This window comes from Motacilla alba, chromosome 12 (genome assembly GCF_015832195.1).
Source record: "Motacilla alba alba isolate MOTALB_02 chromosome 12, Motacilla_alba_V1.0_pri, whole genome shotgun sequence".
In the NCBI taxonomy this organism is placed as follows: Eukaryota; Metazoa; Chordata; class Aves; order Passeriformes; family Motacillidae; genus Motacilla; species Motacilla alba.
In genome coordinates, this window is record NC_052027.1 from 6,706,602 (window position 1) to 6,733,771 (window position 27,170).

Below are 27,170 nucleotides of genomic sequence, written 5' to 3' on the forward strand. Positions count from 1 at the left end.
TCTTCCCAAGCAAGAGTAAGTTTTACAAAAATTAAGATTTTTTTTTTTTAAGAGAATGCTAGTTTAACTGAAGACCTTTTTTTAAAATAAAAGCACTGCTTCCTTTTGAAAATTAATCTGAGATGAGCAATTAGAGATGTAAACCTCCATTATCACATTAAGTTGGGCAGTATCATGGTGGAGTAGCATGAGCAGCCTTAGGGGGAGAGAAGCTGAGTCAGCTGAAGGTCCATCTGAGGCTCACGAGAGGGATTTGGCTGAAGTGGATTAGTTGGGAACAGAAACTACCATTGGTTTTTTGAGGTGCTAGTGCTTTGGGCAGCAGGTGAGCAATGTTTTTGCTGTCCCAACGGTGATTGCTCTGTCCTCTGCTGACTTGCAGTGCACAAAGCCATGTGGAGCAGGGACAAGGACACGGCTGGTGGTGTGCCAGCGCCCTAATGGAGAAAGGTTTACGGACCTGAGCTGTGAAATCCTTGACAAGCCACCAGACAGAGAGCAGTGCAATGTGCAGGACTGTCCTAGAGATGCTGCCTGGAGTGCTGGTCCTTGGAGCTCGGTACGACCATAAACTATTTCTCTTTATGAACTATTTTCTAGATATCCCCTAACAACATTTAATTTGCTTCAAACCAAGGTGCTAATGCTTCATGTCTTAAAACTGCACTTACAGAGGATTATTTACAATATATTCAGAATAACACCTCTTCAGGAAGGGCTTACATTAGGGGAGCTCTGGTCCTTTAATTTAAAAGGCACTTTCTGCTAAGTAGCAACCTTTGTCCATTTTATTACACTGTGCAAGTGCTGTGCATTATGAATCTTGGTTCTGACTAAGTTTTTGCATATGGATTTAAACCTGGGATTTAAGCAGTACATTTCCATTGAAGTTAAATTATTCTGCTCTTTAATGGTAATACTGCACTGGGCACCTACTGGTTTAGCAGTGGTGTGTTCTCTGCCAAAGGCAAGAGAAGTGGGGAGAATGTGCTAAATGGCATCAATTCCCAGGCATGTATAAGTGTGTATAGATGCGTGTGCATGTGGGCACATGCCCACACACAGACCTACATAGAAACATGTGTGCATTCACACCTGTGCTCTATTTCTGTTCCTGTGTATATAAGACTGTGATGTACAGTGCAAAGGCACCTGTAAGCTATTCTCATGCATCTCTCTGGTTCTGGAGAGTGATTGTCTAGCTTGATCTCCAGCTGCTGCTCTATCACTAAGCCAGCAAATGATCAGCCAGGTGTTGGAAGGCTTAAAACCCTGGCAGTTTCCCAATAGCAAAATAGTATTTGGAGCAGAGGTGTCTTACTTTGCTCCTTTGCTGCTGGAGGAGTCTGCTACAGAGATGCTCTTGTGAGGGCAGAGCAGCCCTGAACCACAGGGTTAGGGTGCTATTTTGGGTGCCACACCTTTGCAATTCTCCCTGCCCAGAGCAGCAACCTTTTCTGTGAACCTGCACCAAAGCAAGTGCCACCTGAGGTGCTTCTGGAGCCCTGGAAAACCACAGACCTGTCCATTTTGGAGTGGCCTTCAAACAGATGTAAACCTTTATTGTGTATTTTGTTATAAAAGCATTTGAAGACAATTTAAAAAAAAATCTGATTCAAAAGCACTTTATAGGAAAAGAAAAAAGAGGCCTGTTTTTTAAGGTATTGGACTTCCTCAGTTGTCATAGATGGAAAGTCATCTTGCCAAAACCTGCTCTCCTTCTGTGGGTGCTTTCAGTAACACGGATGCCTTCAGTAACACTCTTCAATATTTTATCATACCTCAGTGAGTTCTGCAATAGCCATAAAACTGCTGAACTGGTGTGTGTCCGGTGCTTCACCAGTACAAGAGACAGTGCTATGAACTATTTCATTTGAGGTGCTAATGTACCCCTTGTCCATCAACCTGCCTGGTGCTAAGGAAGAGCGAGGTGAGGTAAGCAGAGGTAGCGATGCGTGTGCTGGCTGCCCTGCAGGATTTGCCAGCTGGGAGATGCCTCCAACTTTGTTTTACCGGACCATTTACAAGAGCCAAAGGTGTGGACAGAGTTGTGTTTCATTCTGGTGTCACTCAGCTTCTTCGTGGCTGTTGAGGACCAGGCTCCAGGGCTGCACCTGCTTCTCAGTGTTGGAAACACCGGGTGCAGTCCTCTAGTCTGGTGGTTTTCTTTTCACCCAGGAGAAGTTCCCTTGGCTCCGCTCTGTTGTATTAGTCTCAGTGGATTGTCTTTGCTCTCCTGGGAGCAGGTGGGACATCTGGCAAGACAGGTGGAGGGTAGGGACACCCTGTCCTGCCTGCGGTGTCTCCTCCCGGCTGGCGCAGGGCCACAGCCCTGGGGAAGGGGCTGCAGGGCTGAGCCCCCCCTGTCATTGCCATGAACTGATTTGATTTTTCAGTCTCATTTACCGAGGTGTCCTTGGGCTCTGACATAGGGGACCCAGAGCTGTTTGAAGACTGAGGAGTATCTATGGGGTCCCCAGGGCTTCGTGTCCCTCCAGCAGAACACTCCACATGTATGTCTACCTCGTGCTACTACTGTAGGTAGTAATGGCCAAATTTTTCTCCTTTAGTGTGGTATCACCTGGATTTGCTTTAGCTCTGTCATCCGTTGGAAACATCATTCTGTAGCTGTACATACTTCATCTGTTGGGATGGAGTGTCACTACCATATTTTTTTTGGTCACTTTTGAAACAAGAGTATAGTATTAGCTGAAACTTTTCAGCAGTATGGATTTATGTATTTATGTAAAAGTGTATTTATTTTTCCAATACTGTTATTTAATTTTATATAAATATTGCATACATTTACAATGTTTAATGTTAATGTTGAACAGTGAAAATTAAAGACAAGTAGAATGTAATCATAAATGAATTTGTATAATGATTTCTTGAGTCTTTTGCTAAATTCAGATCATATACTTAGTTTTGGTAACTTTTGCTAAATTTTCTGAAACGCTTCTGCAATGTTTCATCTTTTATCTGGCTTTTCTTTTGATTGCTTTGTTCTCCAACAGAAATTGTCATTCTCAATGATTAAACAAACACAGTTAAAGGTGTATGAAGTACAAAGTTTGGATAACTAATTTCTTGCAATCATCTGACTGGCTTAGCATTACTCAAATTTCAGTGAAATTAGTACTATAAAATACGTACAAATTAAAGCAGAGAGTCTGAAGCACCCAACCTGCAGTGCTCAGGCAAAATTCCACTGGGATTTTATACAGTAAACAAGTGATCTTTATCTGGGTGGTTAAATCCAGGTTTGGAAGAGATAATTAAATGGATAAACAGATTGTATGTGTAAATGATAATTTTACAACAAGAGAGTGGTGAGATGTCTTGTCATTTTAATGTATGCTCAAAGAGGACTAAGAGGAGGTGACACTTTTATTCCCTTGCTTATTTAAGAACATGTATTTACCCACTGCAGAATTGTACACCATGTGATAGACCTGACCTTCTTATTAAAACCATGCTTTAGAAAACGTGCACTGACTGTCACCAGAATACAGAGAGTGTTTTTTCTCCTCTGAATGCTTATGGTATGAATGCAGATCTCCATACACACTCTCAAATCCTGAGAGGAAGTCTTGCCATGTTCTCCAGAATGAGGGAGATGTTCACAACGAGAATTACCCATTGCTTCACTTAAAACCCAAGGTTTGGTTTTAATAAATATACCCATATTTATACCACATATATAAAATATATGCATAACTTCCCTTAAAACACCTGTCTTGGAGCAGATTTGCTCTGTGCAATAATCTCTGCTATTTTGAGTTTGCCTTTATATCCAACTGTACCCTGGTACAATTTAGGAATAATGCTGAATTAAGTTGTTGTGGGCTTCTCATTCTTTCTGAGTTAGGAAATGGTCACAGATAAGGTAAAAACAATTCTATCTTACAGCATCCTGTTTCAGTTGGGTGAATCATTTGGGCTTCACTGCACAGGGCAGTGATCATTTGACTTTAAACTCTGGAAAATGGGTGGGTGAGGTTTAGATTTATTTGGAGTTTGTTTGGTTTTTTGTCCAAAAATTTTATAATTTATATTATATATAAATTATATATATAAATATTATAATAAATTATATTATATATAAATATTATAATTTTAAAAGTAGTCTGCCTTGTCAGGTACTTGTCGATCTTGGGTATCTGAAGTTCAAGCTGCTGGTGCAGTGGTTGTGTAGCTCTCAGTGCTTCCCAGCTCTGTATCCTGTAGGCAGAGGTGCTGGTATCAGAGTCTTTGAGGGCCTTTTGCTCTAATGAAGAATCAGAAGCTTACTGTCAAGTAATTAGAACATTAACCAGACTCTCTTATTGTGGATGTGAGTTCAGGTTTGGGCTAGGACAGCATTGCTTTCCCTTGGCAGGAAGCTGGTGGCTTTGATGGCTTTGCAGGGCTCTTTGGCTGCTCACAGGGACAGAGCAGCAAAGGAGCTCTGAACTGGGAAGTGGAAGAACTGCCTGGCCAACATCTGTGTCAGGCAGCTGGCACTCTGGAATTTTAATCTTAAAGTTGGTGTCAGTGGAAACTTTGGGTTATTTGTATTTAATTCTGTCAAAGCCCCAACATGTTGTTTGCAAAATGCCTTCCCCGTGCAGCTGGCTGAAAATAGGCTGCTCAACAGCAATATTCTCTGTGTCATTGTTCTGATGATGTTCATAGTAGGCAGGATGTCAGGTCTTGCTAAGGCAGAAGTGATAGCCAGGGACAGATTTGGTTGCAAGTGTATATAACTCTGCTGTTCCCTTCTTCTCCTCTGCAGAAAATGAATTTGCTGTGACAGCAGCATTGCTGAACTGCTCTTGGGGTTTTGTTTGAAGAGTCTCAGCCTGTTGCTCCTCTGAGGCAGTGGTGATAGATGCTCATGCATCTCTCTCCTCACCTCAGTGCTCACAGCTGGTGGCTCCAAGGCAATCACAGGTGGGCAAAGCCAGTGGTTCCCAGCTGCCCAGTAGAGTCACATCATTTTTTCCATCTCTTTTTACCCTAAAATCTCCAATTTTGTTTTCCTTTCCATTTTTATTTTTTGCCTATTATTATTTGCTCCTTCTGTTTCTATTTAAATAAGGAGAACTATATGGGTATACTTTTGTAATCAGTGCTCTGTCTCCTCTTTGCTGGTGTTGATGCTCCATTAGCAGGAAAACAACCATGGAAATCCATCAGCTACACCCTGCAGGTGAGGGACCACCCTGGGCCACCGTGTGCTTAACACTGAGCCACTGAGCCAGCACCTTAGTGATTCCTGGATCAACTCCTCACAGGATTGATTTCCTGCAACTTAAAGCTCAGCTGTTGCAATCCACTCTCCTCCTTGCAAGCCCCCATTGGTCTTTACACCCCTCATGACCTTTTAGTGTGATGGAGGAGTAAAAGGACTGGTCAGCAATGTCCCTTCTGACCTCCCTAATCCAGTGACTAAATGCAGGGAAGGACCAGGGAAAGGAGCTGCAGAGAATCTCATCTGCTGTCCTTAAACAACCTCTCCTGTTGCCACTGCCAGCACAGACAGGAGCTGGACCAGTGGTTGGGGTCACAAAGAGTATTTTCAGTTGTCTTTAAAATCTTCTCATCCCTTTACCCCCAGACAATGCCTCTCCTCCCCAAGTTCCTCAGTGCACTTTCCCACTTAGAGCAGTCTCCTCCCATAGTGCAGTGGCTGTTTGGCTGCATTTGGCATGCCTCTGTGGTTGCCTTTTTACACCTCCTCCTTTGCACATTTTCTCAATGAAATAGTCATTTCCTAGGCCTAAACTCAAACAAGAAGTGGTGAGGCTGCTGTTCAGCAATGGCTGGCTCAGTCCTTGTGTTATGGGTGGCCCATCCCTGGCTGCAGATCTCCTGCACATCTGCACATGCCCGCTCAGGAGAAATAAAGCAATAAATGAAAGGGCAATTGCTGGGAATATTTGTCTCCCAAAGCACTGACTCTGAGTACAGGAATGCATTAGACTGCAAGGGACATTGAAGCAGTAACACACTTCCAGGGACGAGCTGTGAAATGCAGCATCTTCAGGCAGATCCCTGAGCTGGGTTTTGGGAGTCTGCTGTGGTTTTGCCCGTTTTCCAGAGTCACACTCTATACTCCACACTGCAGTCATTGCTGTTGCTCAGATACTAGGGATTTAGAAACAAGGATGTATAACAATGAGGGACATTAGGCACAAAGAGATTTGCTGTGCTTCTAACTTTCCCAGTGACTGATTTGAGCAGTTATTAAGAAAAAAAATGGGGTAGTCAGTCCTGTTCCAGACACACTTAAAGCTCTATTCATATTTTAATTTTACTAGCTCACAGGGGAGGTGAGTGAGCCAGCAGCATGGATGAAAATCTGTCTGATGCCCAAGACCATGTACAGGTTGACAATATTTATCCCTAGTGCATTAAGCCAAAATTCTTCTTTATAAAGTGGGGGAGCAAGCAGCAGCCCAGTGCTCCTACAACCCCCCAGTGTGATGCACACCTGTGAAACAGGGCTGACATTTCTTGGAGAGCTCTTTACTTTGTGTTTTACTCCATCCAACACAGAGAAATCCTATTCTGGAACAGAATATCTAAATAGCATTGTAGTACCACTGTTCACTAGAAATATGAAGTGTCAGTTAGCTGAGGCACATTGCTGCTTCAATTGGTACTCTCCTGGAAGTGCCACAGCATGGAAAATAGGTTTCATCAGTACCTTCCACATCCCACTGTATTGGTGTCCTCAGGTAGCTCACACATCTTCTCCTGATTTGAGGGAATTCCATCTACTGCCTCCCTCCCTGGAGAGACCTGCAGTGCCTCTATGGGGCTTTTGTTTGTTGTTCAAGGTGAATAGTGTGGAGCCGGACAGGGACACAGCTTTTAGGAGAGCTTTGTGTGCCCACAGCCCTGCTAATTTCTGTGCCTGGTGAAGTCTTTTGTGGTATAACAACAGGCCAGAGAAAAGAGGGGGAGAAGGTGCTGCTTACTGGGTGGATGCTGCAGAAGAGGAGATGCATGGCTTCTCCTGCTGCAGTTACCTTTCTTCTCATATATCTTGTGAGGTTTCCCAGCTTGGGGAAATTATTGTATTGACTTTGGCACTCAGGCCTTAAATCTTGCAGGAGTTAAGAACCCAAGAGCATCCTTTCCTCTGGGCAATTTGTGCTGGAGCAGTGGGCTTCAGACACACCAGCTCTTTCTTCCCCTGCAGCAACACATTAAATTGGACCTTTTTCTCTGATAAATTTTCCTCCTTTTTTTCTGTTTTTTTTTTTTTTTTTTTTTTTTTTTTTTTTTTATATGTGTTATAAGACATCATCTGAGACCACACACCAGTCCCTGCAGCTGAGTTTGGTGGTGGGAAGGTGAAGATTTAGTGATTTTTTTAGAAGATTTCTCCCTTTTGCATTAATGACTTGGGAAGCTCTGTGCCTCTGCTCCAAGCCAAGAGCAGAGCCTCTGGAGGATGGAGACCTTGTGGGCACTGCAGAGACAGGGCAGGCCAGCATGGAAGCTCCCTCCTGCCCATGTCTGGGGCAATGAGGGCTCCTTGGGGTTGCTGGGGCAAAGCCTGCTCCTGTTCAGACTGGGGGCTGTGCTCCAGCTCTACGAGGGCTCCTCAGAACAATTCCACAGGGGCTCTGGACAATGCTTACAAGCACATTCAGACTATACATTCCAAAATCCCTAATATTCATGCCTTTTTTTAAATCACCCCATTTCTCTGAGGAGTCCATTTGGATGCAACATTCCTAAAGCCTCTTTCAAAACTGCAGTGCAGTGCTTTAGTGTGTTTTCTTCAGGTCTCTGGTCCATTTACCCTCCCTTAAATAGAGACCACTCTTCCCTTTTAAATGTACAAGAATCACATGTACTTTTTGGCCATGCACCAGCTAAAATCACCATGACCATACACACTCAGCACCCACGTGTCTTAAGTCATGGCTCCTTAGTTTGTGAGGAAAAGAAGGCCAAGCTGGGTGACTCCTGCCCTGTATGAATCCCCACCCAATTTTAGAGATTTCTCAGCCAATGCAGATGGGCACAAGACCATGATAAAACACATTGGTGGGAGAAACAGGGCTTCAGAGCAGCAATAAACATTTCCTAAACATCTCCTGAAGTGCTGCAGCCTTGCTTTCAGCGTGTCTCACTGAAGCCAAGGGAATTGCCAGCTGAAATACCTTGCTGTTGTGAAGCTGATTTGGTTTGGAAGCCACAGAGCCCCGGCTGCTGAACAGCTCACAAAGGTTCCAACATTTTAAGATTCCTGGTAAAGGTTCAGCTGGTGAGGAAGGATCCAGGCTTTCCTTGATGATGTGTCTGTTGATGTACTTTGTGCTCAGAGACTTCAGAGGTACAGAAGTCACCAGGATATGGTTTCAGTATCTGACAGCAGCAGTGATAGTGGTAGTAAAAGGTGATACAGACTAATAGGCTGCTGCAAGGTAGCTATGAGGGTACATTCTTGGGTTTGCTTGTAGTTGGAGGAGTTTGCTGGCATCCAGGAACACAGCCCTCTTGGAAAACGGGTGTAAAGCATTGGAGGGCTCTGTTGCTTTTCTGCTTTATTTCATCCAACATGTTTTGTCTCAGATTGTTGGAAAGGATGAACCAGAGCTTACTTACAGCTGCTGACTTTCCATAAAATCCTTAATGTGGGGCAGTCTAAATCTACGAGGATTGATTTTAATTTCCTCCAAAAAGTTGCTCCTGGCAGAATCTGATAAAGCCATTTTCAGTCTAATCCTTCCCAGCCCTGCCCTTGCTGAGCTATCATTCCTATCTTTGGGAATTCATTGGGTGATCACCACAGCTTGCATTCATTGTCTTAAATACCTCCCAAATCGTTGTCGGCTGATGCATGGTGGGTCTGAAAAGTGGTCTGACAGCATTTTCTGCAACTTTTCACTTCTGGGGGAGAGTGTTCTCAGGCTCTTGCTTGGGATGTACCCTTCTGCCCTTTGTGGAGCTGCCCCTTCAGTGCACAAAGTTTACAAGGAGCAGTCATTCCATTTCTTCTTGACTGCTCTGTGGTGCCTTTTTCTTGCTGAGATCTGTTTATTTGTGCCCAGGGCTCTTGAGTCCTCTTGGTGCTGGACTGACCCCACTCCCAGAAATTCACCAGAAATTTTGTACAAATTTTTAAGAGATTTTGAACACATTCTGTTGTTTGTTTTTTTTTTCCTGCTGCCAGCCCTATGCATCTAGTAGCAGCCTTTCTATTTTAGAGAGGTCTTAATTAACAAGATATACCTTCCTCTCCAAAACGATGAGATCAAGGGTTACTTTAAAGCAATTTGCACACACTTGGTAAAACAGAATGATCATCTCCTAAACTCCGAAACAGAAAACAAATTTTTTGTGGAAACAAAAGCACAAGCAGAGCAGAGCAAGGCATTGCAGATGTTTAGCATCGTGTTCTGACCTTTATGGAAACAGTTGATATGGAAATATTTCTGCTGTATTTATTTAAACCTTTTTCCTTGAATTTATTTAAACTAGGCAGTATATTTATTTGAAAATATCAGCAGCATGCCAATCTCCAGTTCTTGGCAGGTTAACACTAATCATGCAATAAACATAAAGCCCTTAAATCTGTGCTAAGTGCTTTGATCCTAATGCTCTTAGGAAAGTTCTTTTGTTGTTGTTCTCCGTGTAAAGTGCCAGGTGCAACTCTGGTGGGTTTAGGAGATAATAAAGATAATAACAAGGGGAAGGTTTGCTAGAGTTTTAGAGTGATGGCTACAGCTGATTTTTCAAAATACTGTTTCTCTATTATTTTATGCACCGCGAACTTTTTTGGTGTTTTTTTTTTTTTTTACAGAAACATAACAATTTGTTGCTTTCACACCCTCCTCCGTGCCTGGCTGTCCTCCCAGGTTCATCCAGAGGTGCCATTTGCTGTTGTGCCTCAATCACAGGCTGTAAACAGCATTTTCCCACACTTCAATGGAGGCAGAGGCAAGTTGACCACAGGCATGCCCAAGTGCATGTGATCCTGGACTCTAGGAAGCTGATTAGTGAAAAAATTCCTTACACTACCTGGCTACACCTTCAGGGCTGGCCCAGAGGTGCTTAAAACCTCTGGTGGCTTTTCTGTTGACTCAGAAAACCTCGGATAAGGTGAGGCTGTTATTCCAGAGAGCCACCATCTGCCCCCAGTACTTCTATGGGGAGTGTGGGGAAAAAAGTTCAAGAAAAAGAGGAATGTGAAGGCAGTGATTTTGCCAAACGTTTTGAGGGAGGCAAGGTCAAAGCTTACCTCATTGTGGTACTGTTATTGGTAGGTACCATAAGCAGGCAGCATTTGCAGCCACGAAGAATCCTGTTAATGAAATGCAAAGTTTATCCAGGGTCCAAAATAAATGATGAGGCTGATGGTGATAGTTGGGTGTAGCAATTCCCGGACTCACATGGTGTTGAGATGCAGCCCACTATTAAATTATGCTTTGCATGTGGCTCACATATGCTTAAAATCTATGTGCCAGATAAAAGTTGAATACCTGAGATGAATTAGATGGCAGTTATTAAGTAGACTCTTTGCAAAGGAATTTTCAGTCTCTGATACTTGGTTAAATTAGATTATTCAACCTTTCTTTTCTGTCAGTGCAAATGAGATCATAACTCAAATGTGCATGAAAGCAAACGGGTGGTTTAGATCTGAAAATGCACAGCTGCCTAAATTTGATCTATATTAAAGGCAGACATAGAAATGATTCATTCCAGCATCTTGGGAATTACATTTAAGTATCAAAAAAATTAAGCAAATTATGCCTCAACCTCTGAGTGCACCAAGGTTTGCACGCAGACTTGTTTGATCATGGGATCACGAGATAAATGTCACAATCAGGCTCCACGCCAAAGTTAAGCATTTTGTCGGGGAGTAATAACTTTGGAAATAACTAGGACCAAATTGTTTGTGAGATCAAGCATTTATCAAACACCTTCAGGTCCCCAGAAAGGTGCTTGCATTGTTGCACAGTGTGGTTAGTCTTACTTTAGGATAAGTAGTGGCATCCCATGTATTTTTTAAATGAAGGATGCTCTGGGCTGTATCAGCTTAGGATGTGGGACATGAGAGAGTCCTGATCAATGCTGTAAATTTACTCTTTAACTTTGGCTGTCACAGTACAGTGGCATAACCTGCATGAAGACTGTTTATCAAGGAGCGCTTGAATTTTTGTTTAAGCATCAGTGTTGGTGTTTAGTCCAAAGACAGTAAGTGGATGAAAATACTAGAGGTTTAGAACTGGGTTTTGTAGGATGTGACATTTCTGTCATGCTGCTGACTTTTGTTGTCTGGGGAGAGAAGTAGAGAGAATGAAAAAATTAACTTCTGATGAAATGTGAAAGCTTGTAAAAATAGGGTAGCATTAGCTTGATCTTTCTTCTGTTGATGCTAAAGAAAAGAAGTGAAGTTTATGGATCTGGGTAGCTCGTGGAAGTTTTATTTTATTGCAACGGACACTATGTCTTCTGGTTTTCAGTGTAAGGTTAGATGTTGCTTGTTGGGGTTTTTGGCCTATCTTGATCTGGGCTGGGGAAAACTCAGAGGCCACTATCCCTGCCCAGCCTCTCAGAGGAGCATCATTAATGGCTCTTAAAGCTGTTGACCAACAGGACCTCAGCAATCTTTTGTCAATCTGTAACACTCCCGCAGCAGGAAAACAACCTTTTTCAGGGCATCATTTATACAAACTTTTAAGCATCAATATCTGGCTTTTGGAGCTACATCCATTTCTTTCCACATTGGTCTGAACTTTTTCATTTAGAAACTGCTCTCTCGCTGATTTTGTGGGCTGAATGAGCTGTAAGTAGGGCTGTAATATAAAATATTCACAGGTGTCAATGTATATGCCAATTTCTATTCTAGTGGCTCTTCCAGAGCTCTGCTATATATATAAATTTTTGAGGTTCCAATGTATTTATAGGCTGGGAAGAGCTTAAGCTGTAATATATTTCTTGGGAAATATACTGATGGAGTGACTCCAAAATGAAGGTTGAAGCCTCATTTCTGTATGTTTTCTCCATTCTGAAAAGAAAGCACATTTTATATGGAGAGATGGTTAAAACAGTGTTTGCCCTCAAGGATTAAACCAGTATGCTTATGGTGTAGCATGTAATAAAGAAATGGAAGCTGAGTTTTTGGGTGCATCATGCTGAGTAAGAGCCTTGTTCTACATGAAACTGTCATATTAAATTCGTGTCGTGATTCCAGACCCCTTTGATTCCTAAATCTTTGGAGGAGACTAATCTGAAATCAAAGTGAAGTTGCTTGGGGTTTGCATGCCAGAAGTGGTCACATTTGAAAAAGTTCAGTGAACCTGCAGAGGGAGGTTGAAATTAGTTGCTTCACTACAAAGCTTGCAGCTAACATACCTGCTGGTTTGCTTTTTGCTTTGATTCTCCAGGCTCTGCCTTCTTGCCACCTTCTGAGTTGTTTTCAAAATGCATAAATCTTAAGGATGAACATGTCCTGGTTTCAGTCTGTTTCGTGAAGAAAAAAAAAGAAAAGTCAGACTACACTGATAAAACAAACATGAGCTTTTGTACCAAGGACAAGGAAATGCTGCACTTTTCTGCCTTGTCCTTTGTGCAGTTATTCCCCTCTGTGAAGGTGCAGAGCACACTTTACCCTCCTGATTTACCAATATTTGACATCCCTTTGTACCAAGGTAAATGGAAATGGTTCCTTTCAAGTTCTTCTAAGTAGACACTGAGGGCTCCTGCCTTGATCCCTGTAAGATGACTCTGCTCCTTTGAAAGGACTGGAGCAATGCCAGGAATCCAGGCAGTTATCCCTGCTGAATGTCAGCTGTTTTCTCTATTTTGATACTGGCATTTTTTGGGGCTTTCACCAAGAATATCACACGATATTAAGTGCCTGCACTCCCCTCAAGCTTTGTGTAGCCTGCTGGGGACGTGGGGAGGTGTTTTTTGGTCCTGCTAAAATAAAATGCCCTGGGTAGCCATGGCCCTGTGTGAGTGTGAGAGCTGATCTGTTATTATTTTATATTTACAGTGTTCTGTCTCCTGTGGAAGGGGCCAAAAGCACCGCAGTGTGTACTGTTTGTCAAAGGAAGGGAGGCATGTAGAAGAAGAGAATTGTAAACACCTTGCTAAGCCCAACGTGCAAAAGAAATGCAGAGGGGGCAGATGTCCGAAGTGGAAAGCAGGAGATTGGGGCCAGGTGAGACATGTTGTGTACCCTTTTTGCACCTTTTGGTATTCTTCCTCCATCAAATTGGCTAGAGCCTGGTTTTCCAATCACTTCCGTCCTCATGAATTATTCAGGGATAAAGGTTTTGGGCCAGATCCTGGTGTGAAACAGTGCAGCTTCATGGACAGCAGTGTACCAGCTGAAAACTAGGCAGCTTGCTTTTAGTGTCTATCTGAAAGCAAATCCTTTTTTTCAAATTCCAAAATTTTAGGGTTTTGCTAGAAACATCATTAGTATATAACATTAAAGAGAATCTACTGTTTATTCATGTGTTTAATATAATTTAAATATCATAACTCAAGTAAAATCTTTGTTTTGAGAAATAAACTCATTGCTTGATTTTCCCTTGTTAAAAAGTCAGGCAGTGATGCTTAGAGCAGAGGCTGCTGGAAATGAAAAAGTATTTTGAGTTATTAAATTCTTGCTTGCTGAAAGCATACCTTGAATCCTTGTTTTCCTGGAAATAATGTCTTTGTCATCACCTTGAATCTGCTGCATCACATTTTTAACTCTTGCTTTTCCCTCTACCTCATTAGCGTGCTAATCAGAGGAATTATTCAAAATCCCAGACTAAATGAACTGTTAACTTGTAAAGCATCGAGTTCCCTTGCATTCTGTCTTCCAAGTTTAGGTACAAAACACCCATTCTTGGGGTATTGCAGTTCCCTGAAAGACAAACCATTCACATTGCTACAGGCACACATGCAAATGCTAGGACTAGGACAGCATGCTGTTGATTAATGTCCACTAATAAAAAGGACAATAAACCCATTAATGATCTGTGATTGTTTTCAGACTGGTATTAGGGGTTTTTTTAATCCTTACCTTCGGATTCACAGGATAGGAGTGTTTGCCATTATGTGAGTGAGGGACTTGAGTGCTCTTTGACCATGGAGGTTCAGTTACCAAGGTCTGGGCTCTTTACCTGCGGGTAGGAGCATCCAGCCTGTGAAATCCACAGTACTGCTCCTATACTGGCAATTAATTATTAGCTTTATTACCTTCAGGACTGAAACCTCACTTTTATACAGGAGCCAGACTAAAATGAAATGCAAGGCCATTAGACAATCTTGTGGTATCCAATTTGCACCTTATTTAAGTGACTACTCCTGAAAGCAGTTTTTACTAATAATTGTAAACATAATAATGTAATGGTCTGCCAATTGCATTAAAATACACTAATACTAATTGGTAAAAGTAAGTGGTTTAAAATCCTCAGCTTTCCACTGTATCATGGATATTAATTTTATGCAACTAGAGAAAGAAATCCAAATTAATAGGAGTATGAGGTGATTTATGGTCTAAGGTAATCTCTCATGACCAGGCAATTAAGGAATATTTGTGTGCTAATGATAAGGCCAAGAACAGGCTTTTCCAGGAGTAGCTCCTCAGCCCAGGTTCCTGATGCAGGATGTGCTCAGCCAGCCAGCATCTTGCTTGGGGAGAAAGAAAATGTCAAACTGGGCTTTTTAAAGCCCTGTCAAATGCTGTGGCATGGATCTCTGAGCCTTACTGGTGCTGGCAGCATTTTTTTTGTCTGTGACAGGTGAAGAGTTGGGGCTGTCACAGGTTGGGAGTGCTGGTTCTGTGTCCCTTGTAAGGGGGGTGTTCAGGGCTTTGCCAGAGATTTAATGCCGAGGAGCCAAGCTGGATTTAGGTGCTGAACTTCTCCTTAAGAGCATGAAACAGACACGAGTTTGGTGCTCTGAATACACGGTAGATCAGGGTGTAAATTGGGCATGAAAACTCCATGTGACTTTCCCTATCTCCAGTGCCACTGTTGCAAATAGGAACCGTGATCGGTTTCCACTTAGATATTATCCATGAAACCCCCCAACTTTCTGAAGGTCTAATTGTCTCAGAATGTTAATCCCAAAGCTGAGCTGCAAAAGTCTGCATGAGAAATAAGGCAAGGTTTTCCCATAAAAGTGCACCCTTTTGTCACTACATATGCACAGAACCTGTGGCACATACCTTTAGGTAGGTGTTGGAGGTTTTTGCCTTCTGGAAATGGAATTACTGAGAAAATGAAGATAAAAAAATACAAGAATGGTTAAAAATCAGTCTCACTTGGGCACTGGCTGTGCTGGTGCTCCAATCCTTGGTATTTTTCTCTTAGGATGTTTCGTATTCAGAGGGTGGTTATTTCTTTTCTAGATTGTTAAGAACCCACTTCCCTGGAGCAAAGCATCTTTGATATATCTCTAAAAAGGCTTTTTCTCCAAGTTTTAAGTGTGTTTACGTCTGCACTGAAATATCATATTTAATGTGTTTGTTTCTCCTAAGTGGTATCAATTATGGCCATTTACCTTTCATTTAACAAAAATACCAATATTTATTCTGCTGTCTGGTATTTGCATACTTCAGCTACAGGCTGAAATCCAGCCCTGTATAAAAACACAGGCAGAGCATCAGGTAGAGTTTCTGGCACAGTCCAGGGACCATCCTCTCCCCAAACCCAGGTGTCACACACACTCAGTGCAGCCTCCCAGGAAAAAGCCACGGTGTCACTTGTGCTCTTTTATCCATACCTGGGCTTTTTATGTTGGTGATAAATGCAACTCAAAAGATATCTTAGAGCATGGTAGGCATCCTGGTGTATATGTTTCTCCAAGTTTGTGCCTTTATTCAGTTTAAGAGTCCCCTATGGAATGCATTGGACAAAGAGCACTGTTAATCCCAGGGAAGCAGCAGCATATGGGAAGCATTTGCATCACTAGTGACAGAAATCCCACTGCTGCTTTCAAAAGCTACTCAGAAATACTCCCACCCTCCTACGAATATCTGAAGCCAGACAGATAGTCACAGTCAGCTTTTCTCTGGTTTTCTTGGCTTTATGGGGCATTTGGATAGTAAGGCAAAGAGCATTATGGAGGAATATAGAAAAGGGAATTGCTTCCCCATTATGCACCACTTCATTCCATGCCTTAAGAAGTCTTATTTTAGTGGACCTTGCAATAACAGGCTGTGAACTTGTTTTCTTAGTTCCTGATTTATTAATAAGTAATATTAGATGTTATAAATAACTAATATTAGTTGTTAATTCAGCTGTGGTTTTAATACATACCTTTATTTTTTATGAACTTTCTTCTACAAATGCAAATTCTCTTTACTCCAAATCTATGTAGTTTGCTTTAAGGTCTAGCCAGGAGGAATCTGTTCCAGGGGAATATTAAGTATTGCTAAACATTTTAGTGTGCAGTCACAACACTAAGAAATGTTGCGTGAAAGAAAAAATAAGCTGTTAATAATATTGCAGTATAGATAATAATTTAAAGATGTCTGAGAAACAGAAAAATTCAGGCATTTGTTGCTGTGCCTTGAAGTCGGGAGAAATGTGCCCACAGTGCAATGAAGGAAATGTGAAATGCAGTTAATTTCAAAAAGACATTTGTTTTCAAAAACTCACTGTATTCCCTGCCTTGGTGCGTGGGCACGTTTAGATGCATGCTGAAAAAAAATCTCAGCTGTATCACACCTTTCCCTCTCTACAGCTACACAGTTTCTTCTATACTCTCCAAGTTTGCTTTTCATTAAAGCCCACTCTGTTCGTGGCATTTGATGTATTTTCAACTATTACTTTTTTGAACCAGTGCCTGAGAAGCAACACTCAGAGCAATACTCAGAGCCTGGCCGCCTCTGGCATGTCGAGGTGGTTTAACAGAGCTGCTATTTTGCAATAAAAACAGATTTTTCAATAAAAATCCTGTCCAGGAAGTCCTGACCCCACTGAAGCCGACAGCAAATATTCTCACTGGCTTCAGATTCCCAGTTTTCCCTTGCTCAATGAAAAGCCTCGCTTGGAAGTTTTATAGAGCATCGCTACCGATGCCGCGGAGCCCAGAGCAGAGACTGACCCCCCTGAACTTACCAAGGTGGCCGCGATGGGCAGCTCCACTCACCTCGTGTCCCTTCCTGCAGTGCTCCGTGTCCTGCGGCCAGGGCGTCCAGCGCCGCTCCGTGCAGTGCCACGGCGGCACCCCGAAAGCAGCCCAGGAGGCCGAGTGTGACCCGGCCGGCCGGCCGCCTCCGCAGCGGGACTGTCACCTCCCCGCGTGCCCCACGCACCGCTGGGCAGCTGGAGAATGGCAGCCGGTAAGCAGGGACCCCCCTTCCTTCCTTCCTTCTTTCTCCCTGGCCACGGCTCCTGTGCTCTCAGGCGTGCCATGATGCTGGATGCCGAGGCCGGAGGCTCGGGGGGTTTGGGTTGCAACCTGGGGTTGCAAAAAAAAAAGAAAAAAAAAAGAGGCAGAGGGAATGCTCATGCATGCTGGCTGAAAGGGGGAGTGGAGAAATGCCTCCGTAGGGTTAATTTATTGCTTCTGCTGCCCTGTGTTTTGCTGGGTCCTATGCAAATACTGAGCAGGTTTGGGTAGGGTGGATTTGGGCCTCTTCCAGGAGACAGCCCTGCTGCGCTGCTCCAGCCTGAGCCCCTTGGCTGGAGGAGTTAGGGAGCAGTGGTAATTCCCTCTTTCCTGCCCCGTTACCCCAGCTCCATCTGACATCCCTATCCTTTCACTGAGCTCCTGGTCTTTGCTCTTTTATAAAGCCATGAGCAGTGCTGAGATCAAGTCTTCAGTGGGAGATGATGCTCTTCTGTGTGACCAGGATCAGTTCCCATCAAAAACAGTTCCTGAGACTGAAACTGGGGATAAAGCTGCTGCTCCAGTGGTTTAGGGAGTGACTCCAACTCTCCTGGAGTGTGGGCAATGAGTGGCCTCAAGGCTGGTGGGTGGTAGGAGGACGAGGGGATTCTGAGCAGGAGGAGCCCTCCCATGCACTGCCAAGAGGGTGCTGTGTCAGCCTTTGATTGCCCAGAAGTTTTTGACAGAGGCAGTTCAGACCAGACAACAAAATTATTCTTTTCATTCTGTTTTTTTTCCATTTTTAGCCTCTGCACGTGGTACCTCAGCCTGACGGGAACAGGACACACAAGTTTATCTTCATTTCCCCAATCTCAGCAGTGCTGGGAAGTTGGGTTTATAATCCTGTGTAACTCAGCCACAAGTGCAGGAGGCCAGAGGGGGCTGTGCTCTTTCCCAGCTGCTTCCCAGTACACAGGGAAGTGTGATGGAAAGCAGCAGGAGGCAAAGCTGGGCTGGTCACACAGTGGTACCAGATGGAAACATCCCAGCCAGAAAGGGAAATGTAGGAACAGCTGAGGGGGCTCCAGCAGCTTCCTTGCAGTTTTAGTTTTACAGAGCCTATTGACTTCTTCAGCTAATAAATTTAAAGACAGCAAAAAGGTCACCAAACAGCATGTAGTGTCAGTCCTTACCTAGTGCTGTAATCAGCCCTGAAAAGAAACAGCTCCTGCCCCATCCTTTCTAGAATCTTAGAATCATTAAGTTGGAAAAGACCTCCAAAATCATCAAGTCCAACTTTCAACCAAGTTTTGCCCTGTCTCCCTTATTTTTGCAACTTCTCAAAACAGTTTGGAGAGGTGCCTGCCCCCACCCTTCTGAGCCCTTGATGGGATTCAAATACTGGTGTTTTCTGAAGTTTTCCAGGACTCCCCATTGCACTGGGCAAATTTTGAGCATATTGTGGAGATTTGTTTTTTCCCCAAGGGGCTTTACTAAGAGGATGGACTGGAGGTTTCCTCACCCTCATAAGTACTCATAAGTAACCATGAACAGGAAAATGCAGGAGCTGCCCAATGTGAGCTTGCCCCTCTGGCTGATTCCAAGCATTTCTTCCAAGCACTTCTTATTTTGTTCTGGTGTACACAGTGAAATAAAGGAATAGCACCTCCCCCCCAGCCATGGGCAGTGTCCATGAGGAGGCACAGATTGCATTGGTATTCTCTGAGCAGGGAGCAGCAATGAACCCTAATTGACATGGAAGGCAGGATATAAATAACATCTCAGTGCCGTCTTGTTCTTGATTTCTTATCTTTAAAGGGAATCTCTCAAGAGGGTTTGGGGTTTTTTAATTGCTCCTTTTTATTGTTGTACTTGTGTTGTTTAGAAAAAAAGTGTTGGTCTTGACAATGAGAAGGAATATGAAACTTACTGGAAACCATTTACTGCTCTGTTGGGGTATCACCATTAATCACCTGTTCTCAGTGCCCTCACCAGGGAGAAGAAAGTCAATAGAAAGAGCCTTGCTAATGTCAAAATGAAATTCAGGCTAGAGTCACAAAGAAAAAGAGAAAATTGGGAGAAATAAAGGTTTTTTCCTTTAATATGAACCTCTGTGGAAGGACAATGCACAGCTCTGGAAGCTGCCATGCAACTCCTGAATCTTTGACATTTGCCTTTTTGGGGGAAATTGTGCCATCCTTGCCTGATTTGAATTGCAGAGTTACTCAGGCATGTTTCAAGCGTTCATGGCATGGGAGGTACATTTCATCTCTGTGTCAGGTTGTTATTTACAAAAAGAAGAAAACAATCAATGCTTTTGCAAAGCAATGCCTTTGGGGTTATTTTAATTATTATTATTGCTCTTCTAAAGCAGTTTCAGAAGTGCTTGAAATGATCCTTAATTTGATCTGCCAGGAAAATAGTTCAGAATTTGGGAAATGAGGCAAAAGAGACAAATATTGTCAAATGCCTGACCTGTTTTCAGATTTTGCTATCAATAGCTGTTATAGCCTGGCCCCCACTGTTTTGTGTGAGATTTAAATCAGTCTTGAACATGAGAATTCATGTAAAATCTGTCACTGCATTAAAAGGAAAAATAGCCTTTCCATGCTAGCTGAACTGTCTGCTTTCTACATGAATAACATTTTATAACTTTGGGGTGGCTGATTGGAACCTCTGCAATGTTTCTCTTTGATTTAATTTATGATGGGCTCCCTGTCTTTGAGCCTCATTTAATATTTCAGTGGGATTATTTTACTTGCCAGTTATCCTTAAAAATACAAATAACCAAACTTTCAATTTCTGATGATGACAAAATGCACAGAGCTGGCTCAGGTTTATTTGGCCACACAACTGTTGTTTGCAGACAAACCCAAATCAGGCTGGCCTGTGCTTGGGAGTGTCAGTCTTTCATCAGCAAGTAATGATTTTAAACAAGGATGGGCTTTTGATGTGATATCTTCACTGCCAATGTTAGAAGATGCCTTGATGGCATAGACATGGTTCACCCTCTTAAAGTGAAGCATGAGCCAATGCACTTTGCAAATTTTATCTTGAAATATAAATTAAGGAGACGAGACAAAATCAGGCTTGGTTCTTCCCACTCCTTTCAAGGTGCCTCCTTTGGCTGTGAGGGGCCATGGAACAATTCACCCTGTATTGCTGAGCCCTCGCTGGGCTGGAAAATGCCAAAGCAGAGAGGAGGGAAGCTTTGAGCAGCCTGTGACCCCTCTCCCACTGAGCAGGAAGGTCGGGGTTCAGGCTGCCCCAAAAGGTGCCTGGAGAGCTGTCAGGGAAGCTCCCTGATGATGGAGCTGTAGTGGTGCCATATTCACACACAATGACCCCCTTTCAGTTTTTACTTATGTAATAGGGAAATAATCAGAGATGGGCAAATATAGCTCACTTGGTTTGCTTTCTGGGGAAATCACACTCCAGCAAATTCCTCCAACCCCTGTAGGATTGCCATGTTTCAGCACAGACCTAGAAGGAGCTTCCACTCCAAGGACTCAAAGCAAGAGAGTAAATAAGGTTGAAAGCACACAAAGCCCTTGGGGTCTTCTGGCAGACTGCAGATTTTGCAATGTTGACTGTTGCCTAAGAGCTCCTAAGTTATTCCTTTGGAATAAATGCAGCTTTGTGGAGCTGCCTCTCCTTCCCCATCCCTTTCCACTTTGCCCCAGTTTTAAATATTTACACCCAACATGATGTTGTGCTCATTGCTGCTCTCCTGGTTTGCTGCTGCTGCCACACACTGATCTAATTTTTCAATATTCTCAAATAATTTACAATCCTGGTTCTGACAGCCAATTACAGTAACAGAGCCATGACAGTGCCTGCATTTTGCAATTAGCTGAACCCACTAATATCTTCCTAATTGTTGGCCAGCCAGGAGAACAGGAGCTGCTTCAGGGAGGCTGGAAATGATGTTTGGAGGGTAAGACTCTAGCTAGATTAAACTGGCACAGTGTTCCAAGCCTAGGTAACTTCAAGCAGTGTTTCTGTACAGATAGGGATGGTCTGATTGGATGTTTTATCCTTTTCCTTAAGGGGAAGACATTTCCTACATGTTCTATTAAATGATTATTTTCATGCATTTTTCTCCTCGTTAATCCAGTTAGTTGAAAGTGTTAGAAGTCCATTACAGGCAATAACTAAAAGAAAATAGGGTTTTATCTAGACAGCTGCTCTTACACTGATTTATTTTGTTTTATGTGTTTTTCTAAGATACTCTCCAAGGACAGCCTCACTCCCAAGAACACAGCCTCACAGTCAGGCTTGTTTTTCTGTGACAAGCAGAGAAAGAACTGAGTCCTTGAAATCTCCAGAAGGACCTGGGGAGCAGTTGTACTTGTCTGGCATGGGTTGCTCTTAATATCAGGCAGGGCAGTGTTTAAAAGAGAATAAACCTGCAGGGCTGCCTCCACTGCAGTGGTTGCAGAGTTGTGTTCAAGGCCAGGCTGGGTGAAGCTCTGAGCAACCTGCTCTAGTGGAAGGTGTCCCTACCCATGGCAGGGGGTTGCAATGAGATGATCTCTAAGGTCTTTTTTACTCAAACTACTCTGTGATGATTCTCTGTGTCCCCATGCTAAGGCAGAGAGCTGGGGAAGGAGCTCCCCCCACGCCAGCCACAGCCAGAGGTGCAGCAGTGTGATTTTTGCAAGGGGGATGGTTGAGTTGTCATTCTCCAAACTGCTGTATTCACTAGGGGTTGAAATAATGGGGGTTGGTCCTTTCTTCTCCCCTTGCCCTATCTCCTGGCCCAGCATGCTCAATCCTACCACAGCTGGACCCCACATCTGTCCCATCCCAATATTTGCTACCGTGGTTTCTCCTCTCTCCTGGGGATTTGGGTCAGTACCTCCAGAGGTCAGCAGCAGTTTGTCACTGGCAGCAGCACGTGGAAAATTTTCCCGCAGGTGATACCAATGACAGCTTACAGGGGTTGCTGGGAGGAGGGCTCGCTCTGGATGCGGGTTCATTCCCTGGAGTCCCTCAGGGTTGCCTGAGCTGTTGTTTCTTGCGCACAGTGCACGAAGACGTGCGGGCAGGCGTCGCGGTTCCGCGAGGTGTTCTGCGTGGATGAGAGCGAGCAGCTGCAGAGCAGCGGCTACTGCGAGGCCAGCAAACGCCCGCCCGAGGTGGAGAGCTGCGGGCTGCCCCCCTGCGAGTACATCTGGATCACGGGAGAGTGGTCAGAGGTGAGGCCCCAGCCCCATCCCTGCATCCCTCTCCTCCTCTCAACACTGCCCCTGCTGAGGTGTTGCAGCCCCCATCAGCAGTGGCAAGGCAGCGCTGTGGGTTTTATTATTTTTCGGTTTATTTCGGTGTGCAGTCTCCCTGTTGGATAGAAAGGAGCGCTGCTGTGGGAGACAACCAGGATATTAAAGACTAAAAGCAGCGTGCTCAGGGTCCTAGCTAATATTATCTGGAGGCAATTTTCTTCCAAAGCACAGTGCATTCAGCGGGCACCCTCTTTGGTTTTCTGCTGGTTTATTTCATTTATTTAATTAATTGGTTTTATTCCCATCCACTCCCTGGGGGCTCTGGGGCCCTGTGAGTTGTGTAAGGGTCCAGATGTGCATCACGGGGGAGAGGCAAGCCTGGAGGTGACCATGGGGGCACATCCTTCCTCAGTGCTGCCTTTGCAGGGGCAAGGACCCAGAGTGAGGGGAGGCAGGACATTCACCCTTGCAGCTGGAAGGCGAGGAAAATAGATGAGTTTTCCTTGCAGCGGGCGCCGCATGCGGGAGGAGGCAGGCTAATCTCAGCCTGTTTCCTTCTGCAGCCAGTGAAGGATTACTTTCCAGTTGGAGAAACAGCAGAGGGAAATGACAAGGCAGCTGCTGACACAGCACTGATTAAAGAGAAAGAACAAGAAAAGGGAAAAAAAGAAAACATGGCAGGACTGAGGGGAAGGAGAGCCAAGCCACCTGAGATAGTGCAAGGAGGGAGAAATGTGGAGACATGAGAGTATCTCACAGCAGCCTGGTCTCCTGAGTGGTTTCTTAAGAGAAATATTGAGGTGCCTGTCAGGTTGGAGCTCTGGCTGCTCCTTGCCCAGGCATCCTCTACCCACCCCCAGTGCCTGGGAGACCACCTGGGAGCACTCAGGCCCTTGAAGACAAAGAGGTGAAGAGAGCTTACAGAGCCAGAGTTTGGCTCTCCCAGGTCCCACTCAGCCTTTTGATGAGAAAGGCAGAAGTGCTGTTTATCCTCTGATTACAATGGAAAATTTCTCATTCTTCTAGTTGCTGACAAGTACCTGCAATTCAGGGTCGACCTTCACCATTTTCTATCTCTCTGTATCCCATGGCAAAAAAAATCCACTAAACCAAAACAACTAATGGAGACATTTTTGAATTCCCATGGATCTTCTGCCCGTTTCTTTGTGCTTGGGAAGAAATAACACACAGCCAGGAGCCAGCCTGGAGCAGCTGTAGATCCAGCCCAGAGATGAACTGGCTGCTCAAAGATAATATTAGGCACCAGCCCACTTGCAGTAGGCACTTACAATATTCATTACTGGCTTAAATAGATACCAGTGATCCCTTGAAGCAGCTTCCAGTGTTAAAAGCTGTCAGGCCTGGCTTCCTCCCCTCCCATTTTGGGCAGCCTTCCTGAAGCACGTGGTGCTCACCGGTGCTTGCTGTCCCCGCAGTGCTCCGTCACGTGTGGGAAGGGATACAGGCAGCGCCTCGTGTCCTGCAGTGAGATCTACACCGGGAAGGACCACTACGAGTACGGGTACCAGAACATGGTCAACTGTCCTGGCACACAGCCCCCCAACATCCAGCCCTGCTACCTCGGAGAGTGCCCCATCTCCGCCTCCTGGCGCGTCGGCAACTGGGGAAGCGTAAGTCAGGCAAACTTCTTTTTTGGCCAAAAAGGCTGGAACAACCTGGGTTTTTTTTAGACACAGACCAAAGGTTTGGCAGGGGAATGTTTTAGAGGTGCTTAAATTAATGCATGGAATGCTCTGGTGCAGCAGCAGGCCTGGTGTGTCTAGGGCTCCATACCTCAGACTGAACCCCTTTGTATAGGGGAACCCCAGCAGCTAAAAGCAGAGTCATTCATCAAAATTGGGATGAAGATGACATTTGTGGCCGTGTTGATGGCCATGGTGAATGCTTAGTCAAAGAGTGGGGTCATTGCAGAAAACAAGGGTTTGAAAGCCTTGTGCTAGAAGGATTGGTGGGTCACTGGCAACTGCAGTGGATCCCGCTTGGCCACATGTATGAGAAAGACTTGGGAGCCAGCATTAGGCTGAAACATTGGTCATTTGAGCCTTAAAACTATTTTTTTCTTGTTTTTTCCTCCCCCTCCTTCTCACAAATGCTAGGACAGGTCAGGGGAAAGAACCTGGCCTTTCTGCTAAAGTTATTTGTGTTGAGCCTCTTCTGGGACCTGAACTACAAGATCAAATTTTAGTTAAGGTGATAACATTTCACTTCTTAGGGCTTCTGACATTCTTTGAAATGTGATGTTTCTCCCATAAACTTGATTTATTAACGCAGCTCAGGCATTTGTAGGAATTTGTCAAACCTTTACAAGGCGATGAGTGTCAAGCCAAGTAAAAGGTAGTAGAAGTTGTCACGGTGACTGGCAAAGCCATTTGAAACCTAAGTTCCTCCTGCCCCATAGGAAGCTTCAGATCCTCCCTGTGAGTCAGCACAGAGGAGTTATAGCAAAGAGCTCAGCCTCAATTAATTGGTATTTTCCCTCAGAATTTAAGTGCTAAATACCCAACTCATTAATCCAACTTCACTGCAATGAGCACTCATTTCAGAGAGCAAGACCTTTCTCCTCACTTTGGGCTGCTAAATGTCCCAGTGACCACCAAGTGCCATGACCCTTGTCAGCTGTGATTTTGAAAGGGATTTAATGTAAAATGCCATCACCTTTGATGGACAGAGAGGGTCCTACTCAGCACTTCAGCTAAATTTTATGGAACTGGACTTGATACAGAGTAAATGCCCAAGCTGTGAATACCATGAGCCATTGAAGACCATTTTCTTCATGGTGTATTCCTTTAGAATAATAATTTCTAAATGGATGAGAAACTTCATTTTCTTTATAGCCTAAACTAGTAGCTGTAGAAAGAGCTGATTTTCATTTCTCAAGTACCTGAAAGAACAAGTTGTGGATGGAGGAGCAAGGTGCTCAGTAGCTGGATGCTCTGCTGCTTGGTACCTCCAGCAATTTGTGCAATTTCAGCCTTAGGATTGCCCTTAATCTGGATGGTTTCAGGTTGACCCAGTGTTTGCACAGATGTAGCCATTTTCCCAGCAGGTGAGGGGAGAGAAGATTTTCAGGCTCCATTTTTTTTTTGGTGCAATTTGTGTGGAAAACAACAATCTTCCTAATATGAAAAATAAGCAATTTCACTTGAGCACATGGTTCTCTTTAACCAACTGCCTCATCCAGCAAAGTGTGCAAACACTGAGCAAAGTATGGTAGTCTTGAAGTAATCAATGATAATAAGGAAGGGATTAATTACTGAAGGGACTACTCATTTGATTAAAATTAAGCCTGTGTTTGAACACTTCACAGGATTGAAGTCTTTGCTGCTGTCTCTTGATACAAGGGAAACCATCTGTCTCTGTTCTTTTTTCTGGAGCCCATAAACCCTTGAGATAAACCAGGAATCTCTGTCTTGTGTCCCACAGTGCTCTGTCACCTGTGGAGTTGGGGTCATGCACCGCTCAGTGCAGTGTTTGACCAACGACGACCAGGTCAGCAGCTTGTGCCATGTGGACCTGAAACCTGAAGAGAGGAGGACATGTCACAATGTCCATGACTGTAAGTCTGCAGATTTACACCTTCTTTTGCCTTTCTCATGGCTTCAGCATCTTTTCCCCTCAAACTCCTAGAGATCTGCAGTATTTCCAAGCATTGGGAGCCATCCAAGTAAGCACTAAGACACTTCAGAGAAAGCTGTTAAAAATAAAAAAAAAAAGATGTTTTGATGCTTTGGAAGCCTCAGAGTGTTCCAAAATAAATTTTGAACTATAGTTGTTCAGTGACTACAAGTATTTCTGTTTTGTTTCAGGTGACTTACCAAGGAGTTGCAAAGATGTTAAAAATCTCGAAGGTGTCACTGAAGATGGTGAATATTTCCTGCAAGTCAAAGGAAAGTCATTAAAGGTGCATTTCAGCAACACAATGATAGTTAATGGTGTAGGAATGTGCCCCCTATGGACAGAGTGACAGAACCTTCCTCTGTCCCCCAAAAAGGAAAGAGCCCAGAACTTTCTCCCAGTGATCAGGTAGAAAAGTCACTGATAGGACCTTGGGGACTTCACCTCAAGTTTGGGGACAGCTAATTGGCCATGAGCCAAAAGGTCCCGCCTGGGCCATTGAGTAGAAAAGCACAGAACAAAGAAACCAAATCGCTTTTTCACCAATAGTGAGGTGTCTTTGCCAGGAGCACAAGCTTGTGGCCTTTTTGTTCCTGACGCTGTCACATCAGCCTCCTGCTCCTTTTATGCCTTCCAGAGAATGCTGAGCTATTCTGGGGTGTAACGTTGGGGTGTTGAGAGCTCCTCAGATCAGCTCGAAACCCCCGGGCAAAACGGTACATAACGGGTTTTCTAAAGATTCAAGAGGACCCTGCCCATGGTCTTCACTTCCACTCTTGGATTTTCTGCCTTTAGTTGTCTCAGTGATGCCTTTGCACATGACACAATTCTGGCTTCTCTCTCTCAGGTGTATTGCTCTGGGATGCAGACTGACAGCCCAAAGGAGTATGTGACCCTTGTAAACGGGGATGCAGAGAACTTTTCAGAGGTGTATGGATACAGGTAAGAAATCCTGTAATCATGAACCTCACAGTGTTTTTGTTTTCCATGGCAATATTTCCTGGTCATGAGTAGAAAGGGTTT

General features: G+C 44.0%; 1 protein-coding gene and 1 long non-coding RNA gene across 9 annotated transcripts in view; one reads left to right on the plus strand and one right to left on the minus strand.

Annotated features, from left to right (window-relative positions):
* Positions 1-27,170, plus strand: part of ADAMTS9 (ADAM metallopeptidase with thrombospondin type 1 motif 9) — an 81,864-nt gene that overhangs the window by 44,966 nt on the left and 9,728 nt on the right. For 4 of the 5 annotated variants that reach the window (XR_005258364.1, XM_038148877.1, XM_038148878.1 and 1 more), the window contains 8 exons: positions 383-559; positions 13,004-13,171; positions 17,123-17,296; positions 22,317-22,487; positions 23,948-24,142; positions 25,956-26,088; positions 26,339-26,433; positions 26,995-27,089. Coding sequence is in view for 4 of the 5 variants with exons in the window: in XM_038148877.1 (XP_038004805.1) it covers positions 383-559; positions 13,004-13,171; positions 17,123-17,296; positions 22,317-22,487; positions 23,948-24,142; positions 25,956-26,088; positions 26,339-26,433; positions 26,995-27,089 (1,208 nt within the window). In the remaining variant the exon portion in view is untranslated. The other variant, XM_038148880.1, reaches the window with a different exon arrangement.
* Positions 7,256-17,242, minus strand: LOC119705942. Of its 4 annotated transcripts, none has more exons than XR_005258369.1 (4): positions 17,104-17,218; positions 15,733-15,845; positions 15,176-15,220; positions 7,256-12,468 (listed from the first exon to the last, which is right to left on the minus strand). It is a non-coding gene; the product is annotated as an uncharacterized LOC119705942 (long non-coding RNA). The 4 variants fall into 4 exon arrangements; XR_005258367.1 differs by having other exon boundaries at positions 7,256-12,013; positions 12,361-12,468; positions 15,733-17,163; XR_005258368.1 differs by lacking the exons at positions 15,176-15,220; positions 15,733-15,845 and having other exon boundaries at positions 7,256-12,013; positions 12,361-12,468; positions 17,104-17,242.